Source organism: Saimiri boliviensis, chromosome 4, assembly GCF_048565385.1.
Source record: "Saimiri boliviensis isolate mSaiBol1 chromosome 4, mSaiBol1.pri, whole genome shotgun sequence".
NCBI classification, from domain to species: Eukaryota; Metazoa; Chordata; class Mammalia; order Primates; family Cebidae; genus Saimiri; species Saimiri boliviensis.
In genome coordinates, this window is record NC_133452.1 from 124,545,794 (window position 1) to 124,560,362 (window position 14,569).

A 14,569-nucleotide genomic window follows, 5' to 3' on the forward strand; every position below is an offset into this window, starting at 1 on the left:
ACAATCATTAGAGTGAACCAGCAACCAATAGAATGGGAAAAATTTTTTGCAATCTACCCATCTGACAAAGGTCTAATATCCAGAATCTACAAATAACTAAAACAGATTTATAAGAAAAAACAAACAAACCTATTCAAAAGCGGGCAAAGTATATGAACAGACACTTTTCAAAATAAGACATATATGAGGCCAACAAACATATGAAAAAATGCTCATCATCACTGGTCATTAGAGAAATGCAAATAAAAACCACATTGAGATACCATCTCACACCAGTTAGAATGGCGATCATTCAAAAATCTGGAGACAACAGATGCTGGAGAGGATGTTGAGAAATAGGAAGACTTTTACTCTGTTGGTGGGAGTGTAAATTAGTTCAATCATTGTGGAAGACAGTGTGGCGATTCCCCAAGGATCTAGAAATAGAAATTCCATTTGACCCAGCAATCCCATTACTGAGTATATATCCACAGGATTATAAGTCGTTCTATTATAAAGACATCTGCACACACATGTTCATTGTGGCACTGTTTACAATAACAAAGACCTGGAACTAACCCAAATGCCCATCAATGATAGACTGGACAAGGAAAATGTGGCACATATACACCATGGAATACTATGCAGCCATAAAAAACGATGAGTTCGTGTCCTTTTCAGGGACACGGATGAATCTGGAAACCATCATTCTCAGCAAAGAACAGAAAATCCAACACCGCATGTTCTCACTCATAGGCGGGTGTTGAACAATGAGAACACACACATGGACACGGGGAGGAAGCATCACACACTGGGGTCTGTTGGGGAGGACTAGGGGAGGGAGAGCAGGGTATAGGGAGTTGGGGAGGGATAACATGGGGAGAAATGCCAGATATAGGTGATGAGGATGGAGGCAGCAAACCACATTGCCATGTATGTACCTATGCAAGAATCCTGCATATTCTGCATGTGTACCCCAGAACCTAAAGTGTAATATATATATATATATATATATATATATATATATATATATAGAAGGCCATTAAAAAACAATGAATTTTTATGCATTTTATTGTATGAAATCATCATAGAAATAGATTTTGCTTTGTTATTGATATTCCTTAGTAGAATTTTGCATCTGCTATTTTTGAGTGGAGCATAAGATTTTAATTTTAAGAAAAGCCTTATTCTAAGATTTTAATCCATTTAATAATTGAATATAGGATAGTGCATTATGGTCTGGATTTTAATGTATCTTCTTAGAAGAAAAATTTGATCGAAAGATTTTACTATCTAATCCCATATAACATACAGATCTGATACTATATACATAAAAAGAAAATAAAATCAACATTAAAAATTAAATTTCACCTCCGTTGCTGTATTGACATCATTGGTGGTATGAACATTAGTGAAAGAAAATGAAACAGAATTTTGTTGTCTTCTATTTCAAACAATATGATGAACTGTATCTACAATGTAAAATGATTAAGGAAAATAGCTTTATAAAATAGAAAATCATATTAATAAGAGAACTTTGCATAACATGAGTTAACAGTTGCCAATTTGAATGAATAGTTATGAAATTATTAGTTTATGAGGTTATTTAATTACACTTAAATTCAAAAAGATGCCTAGAATATTTTTAAATTCTATAATTTGTTGAAAATGTATTTAATTAAAGCAATTTACATTTCAATAATCCTATCTGTAATAACTCTGATTTTCCAATAATGTGTACCAGAGAATAAAGCATTACATCTATATATTGTAATAATAATTTATTTTGCATAATTGACAAATGAAAATATATGACATCTCTAACACACATCATCACTACATGTTGCAGTGAGTGCAATCACTGGAAAATGGAATATTAGTGGTAAATTTTGAAGGCTTTTGTTTACCACAGTGAGAACTAACACATAGAACTAATGGAGTTTGTTAAAGAGGAGAATGTTCATACTTGTTTCTAAGAAAGACTACTCAGTCATCACTGTGGATGATGCAGATGAGTTAGAGTGATTGAAAGAGAGAGAGATAGAGACAGAGAAATTGTCTTATGGCAGGGGAGCCAATGAGAAGACAAGTCCGTCATTCCAGGCAGATAAAAATGAGCAGTATTTGACGTGTATAGAGAGAGGACCAGATCAGAGATTAACATTTATATAATGCCAATTAGATGTTGGATAAGAAGTCTTGCCCAAGACAAAGATAAATTTTTCGTGTCTATCCTGGTAAGAAATTGGTGATCATTATTAACTAAGATTAGGTGAAGGGTCAAATTAAATGAAGAATATAATTATTCCTGTAAATAATCTGAGCTATGTGGATTGCTAGTGTGACCTCAGGCAGGTAACTTGCACTCTCTATGTCTTGGTATCTCAACTTATTGTTAAAATAGATTAGAACTACCCACATGACAAGTTTGTCAAGATGCTTAAATTAGAAAATTTGACTGGGCGCGGTGGCTCACGCCTGTAATCCCAGCACTTTTGGAGGCCGAGACGGGCGGATCACTAGGTCAAGAGATCGAGACCATCCTGACCAACATGGTGAAACCCTGTCTCTACTAAAAATACAAAAATTAGGTGGGCGTGGTGGTGCGTGCCTGTAGTCCCAGCTACTCGGGAGGCTGAGGCAGGAGAATTGCTTGAACCCAGGAGGCGGAGGTTGCAGTGAGCCGAGATTGTGCCACTGCACTCCAGCTTGGCGCCTGATGACGGAGTGAGACTCTGTCTCAAAAAAGAAAAAAAAAAAAAAAAAAAAAAGAAAAGAAAAGAAAAAGAAAAAAAAATGGAGAATTCATATAAGGCAGTGGTTCCCAAATCAGCCTGTACTTTGGAATCACTGGGAGCTCCCTGTCTCCAGAGATTGTGGTTTAATTGTCCTAGGGTATGGCCTGGAATCTGGAATTCTCAAAAGATCCTCAGGTAACTCTAACACGCAGGCAAGTTAAGAAACTTCTGATATAAGGAACACAAGCCAAGATATAGCATTATGTCAGGAAGAAATCAGATAATAGCCGTCATCAGAGTTAGGGACTGCCAGGTACAACCATGAGATCGAGGACAGAAATTGGGGACATCCAGATTCAAAAGTGGATCCAGGAATAGAAGCCAGTAAGAAGGAAGGAGGAAAAGTAGAGAAAAGTAGTCATAAAAGCCCGAAGAAACATTTTCCAGATAATAGTCAACAATCTAAAAATGAATAAGAAGATGCTGTGGTATGGAGACTGTAAAAGAATCTGGTGGATTTGGAAATCAGTAGGCTACTGGTCATCTGAGCCAAGAGCATGTTCAGCAGAGGGGTGAAAGCAAGAGCTAGACTGATAACATTCAGTTCAGGAATGTGGAGGAAGTAAAGAATTAAACATGGAAAATGTTCTTTCAGCACATCAGCCAATAACGGAAAGGATACTTTCTTTTATTTGTGGTTTTAGCCAGGGGCAGTATCCTAAAAAACAAAAAGTGATGTGAATTAAATTGGAGGAGAGAACAATGAGGTTAATATCCCAGGGAGAGGACATAGTGGATAAGAGGTAATGAGTCAGGTTCAGGAGACGGGTTTGCTAGGACTATGTCTGGTAGTCAGCTGATGAAGGAAGAAAATGGAAAATTAATTTTGATGTGAGTATCATATAATATTAGAGCAGAAGTACTATAAATTTAGAAAACAGCATTTTACTCATTCAAAAAAAATTATCTACCTCAAGCCTAGGTAGTTATAATACTTAAGACTTGTGAATATAATTTAGAGTAGGGTGACCATATAATTTATTAGCCACACATGGACACTTTTGAGAGTGTTAAAACGCTAAACTGAACAGGAAGCTAAAACAGCAGTTGTAAAACCTGGACATAGGCTCATCTTGCTTATGAGGAAGCAGAAATGTGCTTAGAGGACTAGTGAAGGCAAAATTGGTCTTTACATCCCTTTTTAATAGATGCATTTATATATCATCACGATAACACAGAATACTGTATTCTCAGCCATGTTGTACTTGAAGCCAGCACTGGGCCTCTGGGTCTTTGTGTTTCACCTTCTCCCAATCTAGGAGAGTGTTCTTTATACATTAGACTCACAATAAGTTCTCTGATCATTTCTCTATTTATCAGCTCTGTAATTATTTAAAAATTTTAAAAGCTTTTCCAGCATTCTGACTTTTCACTCATAAAAGCTCATTTTATTTTAAGCAAGGAGTGCTATTCATAGCAGACAGCATAACACTATGTCCCCATATGTGGGTACAGCCAAATACTGATTGTTGACATCCCAGTGATCATCATTTTTCCCCAAAGCTTTAGTGTTCCTGCTGAAAGCAGTGCTCTCTAGATGCCAACCTTTCAGACATAATAAAAAGTGAAATCGCCGTGCTTTTGCCCAAAGATTTCAGACAAACACTCAGCCTTTCTAAAGGCTTCAAAATACCATAAAAATTGGCTACAACCATTTGATCTTACACTTGGAGTGCAAGTTAATCTTGTATGAAGAACTGCAATATGGAGTATTTAGTCCATTATTTTCATTACAGATACTAAAGTATTCCTCTAGCATCATAGATAAAATAAGAAAATGTATTCTGTCAGGGACTGCACCAGCTCATGGGGTTACATGCATGATGATAAATCAGGGACAAATCAGGAGTTGTAATTTCAAATGATCTCAAACTTAAGCTGCTATAATAAACAGAATATCACCACGGTTAGAGTTCCACAGTTTAACAAAGTACAGAAAACTTTTTTTTTTTTTTGTAAATGACAGCATTGTCCATCACTGTCAGTAATCCCCAGCATAGAAGAGACATAGACATCTAGCCACTCAGTTTCAGAGATGGTCCAGTGAATCATATATCAGACGAGGCTCTGATTTGTGTCTTCTTGGAGAATTTGGAATATAATGGGGTTATATTCAGAGTGGGTTTTTGTTTGGGTGTTTTATTTTGCTTTGGTTTTTAATTTTATAAAAGACAATAACAACGTATTTTATGTGTTTTTGCTAAGAACTAATTCATAGTCAGTATTTAAAATTATTGTCTTCCATAGAGATCAGCACACTTTATATCTTACATAATTTATATTAAGCACATATACACGCACAAACAGAGAGAGAGAGAGAAAGTGAGAGAGACAGAGAGAGAAATCTGTATTTCATCGTATGGAGGCTGTGGGAGGAAAGCTTTTTCTGTGATAGGCCCTTTTCTCCCATCACCTGTTTCTCATCTATCATGACTTGTTTATCTAGGGGCCGTGGAGGTGCCGTTCCTCCTCCCCCACCACCTGGACGAGGCGTTCTCGCCCCTCGGGGAAGCACAGTAACCCGTGGAGCCCTTCCAGTGCCGCCTGTAGCAAGAGGTGTCCCCACTCCTCGAGCCCGGGGGGCACCAGCAGTGCCAGGATACAGGGCACCCCCTCCTCCAGCCCACGAAGCTTATGAAGAATACGTAAGTACTCTCAAGAAATAAGTTGTAAGGATGAGTTAAACCGATTAGTTAACAACGCTATGTCTCAAACCATTCTCTACCATGAATATATCAGGTAACGTTTGCTGCAAAAAACAAATGTCATTTGTAAGAGAGTTTAAGCAGTGCATTTAAATGAGAACATTTTGAGAAACGGTTTCGTTTTACAGGTGTCCTCAATGTTGGCGCTAGTTAAAGAGCTTGCATTTTAATAACCAAACTATCTTGAGGTTTTTTTTATCCTTAGGAAGTTTGATCAGATTTCAAATGAGAAATAATTATAAACGAAAGATGAATTGCCGTATATTCAGTGATTTCTAGAACTTCATAAAGATTAGCATAAAACTCAAATATTTGACAAATGTAATATGATTATATCATAAACTTTGGTAATAATGTAGCCCATGTGGCTGGTCTTTCGTTTATATATCCTGCCTCTTTCTTTCACTGTATTAAAGTTGTGGATTGGCATAAAGAATTCAAAAAAAATACAATGAACAGATAAAATACAGTGTTTCCAAGCATCCTCCTCCCTTCCTATCTACAGTATCTTTTGGTCATCTAATGTATCTAAACATCTTTTGAGCTTTAGTTCTGATTGCTAGTATTCCACTAATTGTGGTCCTGTGTCCATTTCTCCAACTAGTTTGTGAAACTTGAAAAGGGAAAATTTACTAATAGTATAACGATAGAAAGTCTTCTGTAAATGTTTAACTGAGGCAAGCCAGATTATTCTACTAAGAAAAAGACTTCTTTTGCCTTTAACCTCTCCAGCATGTACATTTCCTGATCTAGGTGTTTGTTTCATTCAACTGCCCATAAACATGCTGTCCTCTTCAATGTCTTATGTAAATTATTTCTCATTAAATATGAACTCTTCAAGTACAGTTACTGTCACATACTGGACACTCAAAACATATAGGCTGGTTAATGAAAACTTAATTATAAGATGGTGTTTTTGTACTCCAAATAGAGTCTTAAACAGGTCAGTTTTTAAAAATTAAGAAGTGAGAAAAACTTTTCAGGTAATGGTAGTTAACATTGTTATTGATAGAATTTACACGGCATATATGGGACTATGAAAGAGAAGTTTGCCAAACAGTTGTAGCCTTTCCTGTGCATTTCAGTCTGTGGTGATTACATCACTAAAATCCGAATCAAATCAACAAAGGCATAAAGAGTTTATGGAAATGTTAGTGAAAGGGTTATATTCTTAATGGGAAAATTTAAGAAGTAAGGATATTCCTTGGAAAAGATAACAGAAGACAGTACGATATTAAATATTAATCTGAAAATTTTACTTAAAATTTTAAGTACCCACTTGATTTTATTTATTCACTCAGTCACTGCGCTTCCATCTTATTTTAGGCGCGTTGTGAAGGTCCTGGAGACATATCTGTGAACAAATCAAACCACATGTCTGCTTTCATAAAGCTTGCATTGTAGTGGGAAGAGACAGAAAACAAACATATGTAAATAAATGAATACAAGTTAGTGAGGTAGAGAGAAGTGCTCTGGAGAGAGATGAGGAGAGTCCACTGATGGGCAGTTAGGGAAAGCCTCTCTGAAGTGGAGACGTTTGAGCAAACGCCTAAATGAACTGAGGGTCTTGGCCAAGTGGCTGCCTCTGTAAACAACATCCCTAGTAGAGGAAACTGAAAGCATAAATGCCCTTGCGTGAAACCTGTTTGAAATATTTGGGGATCAACATGGAGGACATTAAAGCAGGAGCTGTTGGAGGGTGTGGAAGAGGGAAATGGTGTGATTAGATTTATATTTTAAAAGATTTATTCTGCCTACATCATGGATAATGGAACATGAGGGTGGAGGTAGGCACACAGGTGGAAACAGGAAGACTAGTAACTGGTTGCATTGCCCCCCACCCACCCCATGAGAGGATGATGGAAGGAATGAGAGAAGGGTCAGTTCTAAGTGTACTGCAAAATCACCTGTTCAGATTTGATGATGGAAAATAGGTGGACATGTGAAAGAGGAATGAAGGAATGTTTTTATGAAGTGAAGGTGATTAGATTGAATGACTGGGTTAAATTGAGACGCTATTTATTGAAGATACCACAGGGAAGTCAAAACGTTCAGTCTGAGATTCCTGAGTGTCACTGGTTGGACAGGATGTGGCATTTTGAAAGAGACAACAGCATCTCAAGGATTGAACTCTAGCTGTGTCACTCCCTGTGTGATTTTATAAACACTCTGAGGTTTGGATTTCTCTTCTATATGATGGAAATAATCATTTCAGCCTCTCAAGATTCTATTGAAGATTACAAACAAATATTCATAATGACTTAGAAGCATGCATAAATACCTAGAATATTGTTGATATTCAGTAAGAGGTAACTATTACATACATTTTATCATATATAATATTTAATTTTTTTCTTGGGATAAATTATGGACCCTTTGAAGTTACAGACATTTATAATCTATTTTTTGTGAATCATTTAGGCATTATTGATTGCAAAAAGGCAGAAGCACTTTGAACTTCATTTAGTAGAATTTTTAAAAACGCATTGGGGGAAATATCGTATGAATATAGGTTCATAAAATCCTGCAATAGGAATGTCATCTGGGCTTAGGAAAGGTCTATACCGAGGAACTGGAAAATCATAAGGAATCATTCTTCTTATCTCTGTTTTCTCTGCATATGTGTTTCCATTCCATTTAATCTGCATACTGGATTTTTTTGGCTTCTTTGGCAATGTGACTTACATATAGTAAAATATCTCCTCCCGTGGCTGCCATGTTTTTATGTCCGGCTCTAGTCACCAACAGATACTAGCCTCTCAGTTTTGTTCCATATCCACAGGTGAGAAAATGGTATTCAGCCAGGCTTGTCAGGAGTCTAGCACTGGTCAGTCACCTCTGACTACAGGGAGAAATTCACTTGAAATTAGGTCTGGATCTACCACTCATCAACCACCAATGGCAAGGGGAGGGGAGGGGAGAAATTCGCATAATATAAACATAGTTCTTGGGGACCCAGCCCCAAGGACAATATGGGGAGACACTAACTTTCAGAGAGGAAAAAGTATTAAGAGCTTGGCAGGCATCCCAAAATATACCTAGGGGAACATACTATTGATCATAGTTAAAAGTATATGGATATATCTTTGAAAAACTTTTTATAGCATATTTTATTAAAACCTGTCCTGTATTATATTTGCATTAAGTTTTTTTAATGAAAAAAACAATTTAATGAGTAAAGTTTAATACATGGCTGACAGGCTGCTGACTGTAATCTTTGAAATCCTCAGTACCCAACCCAGATTAGCACTCAGGAGCTGCTACTCTCTGGTCTAATTTTAAACTATTGATTCCTCTGCAAGGGGTAAGAAAAACAAAAGTTTAAGTGTTTCAATAACAAAATAATAGCACCATGCTGAGTTGATGGTGAAAATCTCAAAGGAGTTCTTTCAGATAAAATTTCTTAGAAAAGCCTCCTTTTATTATAAATCACACTATGAGTCGATTCGCTCTTCAGACTGCTTTCTCCCCAGCTGCACCTCAGCGTTAAATTTCTGACCACACTGAATGTATTTAGGTAATCAAATCCACTCCTTGCAGCTGGCCTGACAAGAAACAGCTTACTGTAATTGAGATTGCTGTTTAAAACCATCATTAGTGTTATCTGAGTCTAAAAAAAATTTTGAATTTCAGTTTGTTACACATCCTAACCCAGACTTCAAATATTTTAAAGCTTTTTTTCATTGACTTTCTGCTAAGACAAGTACATTTACATTTTATAGATCCATCATCATGACTGAAGTAGATTTGGAGAATCAAAAAGAATATTTCAACAAAAACTCCCATATGACAAAATATTGAGCATTATCAGCTCCACCAGTGGATAACATGTTAAAAGACGATAAACTAAAACTAAAACTTTTGAATACCTCCTAGGTTCTAGTCACTGTATATTAACTCAATCTAATGATAATACTATCAACTAGTTTTAGATTTTACTTTTTTAGTAGGTGAAGAAACTGAAGCCTGGAATTGAGAGTTGCATTCACTGTTCTATCTGCAGCCTCTCTGAGACATTGTGTTTCCTCTTAGTAAAGAACCATAGTATCCTATACAGTACTTATCTTGCAGAGAACTCTAAACATTCTCACACAGATCATTTGAACTTCATACTCCCATCGTGACCACTAGCTAGTGTTTTAGTCCCCTCAGCAATACTTAGGATATCTTCCCGTATTTATACCTGCATGAATACCTCCAACTATGGATAACTCAATACCTCCAGAAACTGAGTGCTAGAAATATAAAACTAAGTGGTTAAAGAGAAGCTGTCCCTACTCTAAAAAACTATGCCATCTAGTGGTAGAGACCGCAGTAGTCCAACAATTAACATAGATGTATTTGCTATACAGGGCTCTTATCTTACTCTACCCTCTGTTAGAAATCATTTCCTATTATCTTCTCTCACAGGATTTTATACATCCTAAAGGCGGTGCTTCTTAAATTTGCCTTATTTTTTCAGTTCGAACTAAAGTGCTTTGAACCGAACCTACTTAAGATATTTTGGAAAAAAGGTTATCCCTATGCACACTGACGCATACATAAACATAACTAATGAAAGTAGAACACAGCGTATATTAAGTACCAAATAGAAACTCTACATGCTCCCGTAAAGGGAATTATCACTAATGGCTAGATGGCTGTTTTAGAAAAACCCTAAGAGGGTAAGAAAAACAACTGCAAGCAGACCACAAGGAAAATAGGTATAACAATTAGAAGTAGAGAGAAGAGGGAGAAAACTTCATGCAGAAGGAATGGTAAGACCAAAGACAAGACAAGGAACCTTTCAAAGCAAGTCTAAAGAATCTGGAAGAACAATTTGGTGAAACAGTTTCCTTAAGATAGCAGGGAAATAATGGAGAGAAAAATAGAGAAGAGTTACATATAACCTGAAAGCTGAGGTTGTAACTTCACTTATAATAAAATGCCACCTGAAGATTCATAGCAGAAGGTAACTTGAAGTTTGGGGGAATTTTCCAATTCTCACTTGTCTGGGGAGGATTAAAGAAGATGATGAAGAAAGGAGAAGATTTAGGGAATTAACAATAGGGAGACTTAATGAGATGTGGCCCTAGCTAGGAGGCCAGGGATGGGATCGGAAGTATTCAGGCCAAAGGTAAAGCTAAGGTAAAACCATAGGGTTTGATGGCAAATGGATTTGGGAGGAGTAAGATGAAGCAGGCAAGCCTCGTTCAACGGTATCTTTGTACGCCGGTGTGGGTAAAGGAAGAGGCAAAGGAAGGAAGGCTGTAGTGAAGAGAAGTGAAGAAGTGACTTTGATGCTTAAGAAGCTCTTCTCGGCCGGGTGCGGTGGCTCATGGCTATAATCCCACCGCTTTGGGAAACTGAGGCTGGTGGATCACGAGGTCAAGAGATCAAGACCAACCTTGTCAACATGGTGAAACCCCGTCTCTACTAAAAATACAAAAATTAGCTGGGCATGGTGGCGCACGCCTGTAGTCCCAGCTACTCGGGGGGCTGAGGCAGGAGAATTGCCTGAACCCAGGAGGCGGAGGTTGCAGTGAGCCGAGATCGCACCATTGCACTCCAGCCTGGGTAACAAGAGCGAAACTCCGTCTCAGAAAAAAAAAAGAAGCAGCAGCAGCTCTTCTCTAATGTAATGGGAGGGTCTTATAAATGTTTTTACATGGCCATCTCTTTGTTGCAAAAGTAAGGTTTTTTACCTGTAATCCATTGAAATCACATCCTCACCTGTCACACTGCTGTTTGGTTCAAATAGTAGTAGAGTGAGCATGACTATCTGTGAAGAAGAGCTCATTAGAAATAGATTTAGTTGGATTTAGAGGAATATTTTGTTTGCATTATTTAGATACTGCTGCTGTTCTGTTACAGAAATATTTCCAGGAATACTCCTACCGTCTCACATGGTATTGTGACACAGGTGTTCACAGACAGAGATGTTGCAGCTGTTTGATGGTGAACTACAGCACTGATACGGAAAGGATGTGGTCAGTGGAGGAGAAATAAGGTTTGAATTGTATGGGGCCAGATTATGCTCTGCGGAAAACTCTTATGTATCATTGACATCAGCTATGAAAGAGAATTGACGAAAGTGTCCCCAGATGTCAGAACAATGCTAATGGCTATAACAATGAGCAATGAGTTGTAGCAATGAGCAATGTAGCAATGAGTTGTGAAAAAGAAATACACTTTTTATTTTATTTTATTATAGTTTAAGTTCTGGGGTACAAGTGCAGAATGTGCAGTTTGTTCCATAGTTACACGTTCCGTCGTGGTTTGCTGCCCCTATCAACCCGTCATCTACATTAGTTAGTTCTCCTAATGCTATCCCTCCCCTAACCCCCCATCCCCAGCAGGCCTCCATGTGTGACGTTCCCCTCCCTGTGTCCATGTGTTCTCATTGTTCAGCTCTCACTTATGAGTGAGAACATGGGGTGTTTGGTTTTCTGTTCTTGTGATAGTTTGCTGAGAATGATGGTTTCCAGCTTTATCCATGTTCCTGCAAAGGACATGAACTCATCCTTTTTTATAAAATACACTTTTTAAAACTGTTGATCACAACTCTTTTTCTTCCTGTCAACCAGCTAGAGAAAAAAAATCTTTAATTTTCTCTCCTCTCTATAGAAAATATTATCAAAATCATTGTCATATTAGATGATCAAAACTTAGACCTCCAAAAAGCATAGGGATCTGTTGACTGACAAAACAGAAATTCTGTGTCATTTTCTAGATTTTATGATATTGATAATATTTTCAGGTTTAGAAAATGTAAGCTTCTTTGTTATTGCTTTTGTCATTCAAAATAAATATTCACTTTCCTGCCAACTATGTATTCATATTTTTAAAATCCTTTTCTTAAAGAAGGAATGCAAAATTACATAACTTTGAGGCCCCACAAACTTTGCATCTCACCCCGAAGAGAAAAATCATGGCAACATTTATAGGAAAATATACATCTGTATGAGGGACAGGGCAGGGAGAGATTGTTTAAAGAAAAACTTGACTGTGTAACCTTAGTTTCTTTCTGATACTAAAACTCTATTCTGTGTTTAGCTAGAACCAAGTTAGTGCTGTTAATAAGTATGCTACTCCTTGTGGAACTGCTGTCCTTTTATCAAAGGTTGCATGGAAGAATTAAATGTGCAGGTAAAGGCACACAGCTTCTGGAAGTGTCTGTCAGAACATTTCACTCTACGGAAACACACTGACAACATAAAAATCTGCTTATATAAGCGCTCCCTTGTAACTCGTATGTTGGTGTAGCTTTTTAAAAATGCAGATCAAAAACAAAGACACTGCAGGTACACAAAACGGTTTCTAGTTTCCAAAGACATACGTTTAATTTATTTTTAAATTCATATTTTCTCCAAGGGTGAATGGCTCGATGTCAAGGAGATGTATCAGCACAGCAAAGCAGGAAGAAGAGATGTAGTTAAGATTCAGTTCAGCACGACATGAGAAACTCTGACTCTGTGTAATCAATCATGCTAACCTAATTTATAAAATGCATTTTGATAAATTTTTGAGAAGTTTCTCTTTTCATCAGCCTCAAATAAGCCTATCGGCATTCCAGCCCATCCTATCATCTAATTCAGGCTCTGAGGCATCCTTCCAGTAACAATGAGAGAACTAGAAAATTCACTGGTAAATCAATAGTCCTTAAAAGTTCCATAAATGAGTTCAGGCTGCCAACCCGCAGTTTCATGTGTATGGAACATTTTTTGACAGGAGAGGGAAGTAGGTATTAAATGATAATTGAAATCAATTCTTGTGCCATTTTTGTGCAAGGAAAGATTATGAGCCTGATCTATAATGCATTTTGAGGGGAGCCATGTGTGGTTTTTTATGTAATAGCCAAGAGCCTTTACCCAAAGAAAGGAGATTGTTATTAGAGTTTTTAGACTTGATATTTGTATTCCATTAAACATTCTTTTGAGTTTCATGCTCTAGTCCCCTCATATTGGAGACCAATTTACCAAGATACATTGCAGGGTTTTGTTTTTTGAAATGTAACTAATATATAAAATAACCAAAATATGCAAAGTTAGTGAAATGTATTGTGAAACTATAGGATAGACCTAATACTACTGTGGTTCAAATATTCGTAGAAAGGATAAAGGTACTGGTATGTAAATACCATTAAAATATTACATTTATTTCCCATAGTTATTTAAGATGTCACCTCTTAAAATTGTGAGTATTCTTCTTCTGCAGGTGAAGTTTAAATAAGCCATCCTTCTTCTAGCCTTATAATTTTAAGTCATTTTAGAACAGATGCATATTCTTCTATTGGCTACAATACTCAGAATTATATCCAAACCTGTACTTTATAATGAACATGATGACTAATGTCTTTTGCAACACTTACAAGGATGAAAATAGGTTTCCTCTCTGTGCTGTTTTGAGATGGCTTCTAGCTGCTGTAAAGTATTATATCAAAAAGTATTTTAAAGTTTCCTCTAGGCTCTGTAGGAGTAAAAAATGCCCTGATCTTTATGCAGTGTCTGCTCTAGACATGGGGAGGACAGCAGTGGCAACAAATGAGAAACTGCCGTCTTGGCCGTAGGGAGTTCACCTTTTTTTTTTTTTTTTTTTTTTTTGGCAACATTATTTGTATATTTTAGGCTCTATTATTTTCTATCTTTTGATCATACACATGGCCTAAAGATTAAAAATGAAATTGAATTGAGACTTGATTCATTTCTATAGGTATATGCCTAAAAAGATATGTTGGGTTCAAATTAATAATTTTAAATCATTTTTTTTTCTTCTGTGTTCATTATAGCTTTGACAATTATACTCCCACTGAAAAATTAACAGCCTATACTGGGTTACAAATCATCCCTCAGAATCCCAGAATTCACTTTAGATTTTGTTGACTGAAAAACATTAATGACTGTATTTTGACAACACCACTCTTAAAATCTTCTGGCAAGGAAAACGTAAATACAAATTGCTTAGTAAGATGGTCACTGGTTTTGCAGAAAGCCTTATAGGCATGGTTAATTAGGATTGAGTTCTTTTCCACATTGTGGACCCTTTCTGTTATGGATTCCCTATTTAGTGGAAAATAGAGGCTGCTAAATCTTTCTATCAGAAACAGAT

General features: G+C 36.8%; 1 protein-coding gene across 7 annotated transcripts in view; it reads left to right on the top strand.

The window, feature by feature from the left end:
- KHDRBS2 (KH RNA binding domain containing, signal transduction associated 2) overlaps positions 1 to 14,569 on the top strand; it is a 609,247-nt gene that overhangs the window by 402,930 nt on the left and 191,748 nt on the right. For all 7 annotated transcript variants that reach the window (XR_012517327.1, XR_012517329.1, XR_012517330.1 and 4 more), the window contains exon 6: positions 5,224 to 5,422. Coding sequence is in view for 1 of the 7 variants with exons in the window: in XM_003926360.3 (XP_003926409.1) it covers positions 5,224 to 5,422 (199 nt within the window). In the remaining 6 variants the exon portion in view is untranslated. The remainder of the gene's footprint in view (positions 1 to 5,223; positions 5,423 to 14,569) is intronic.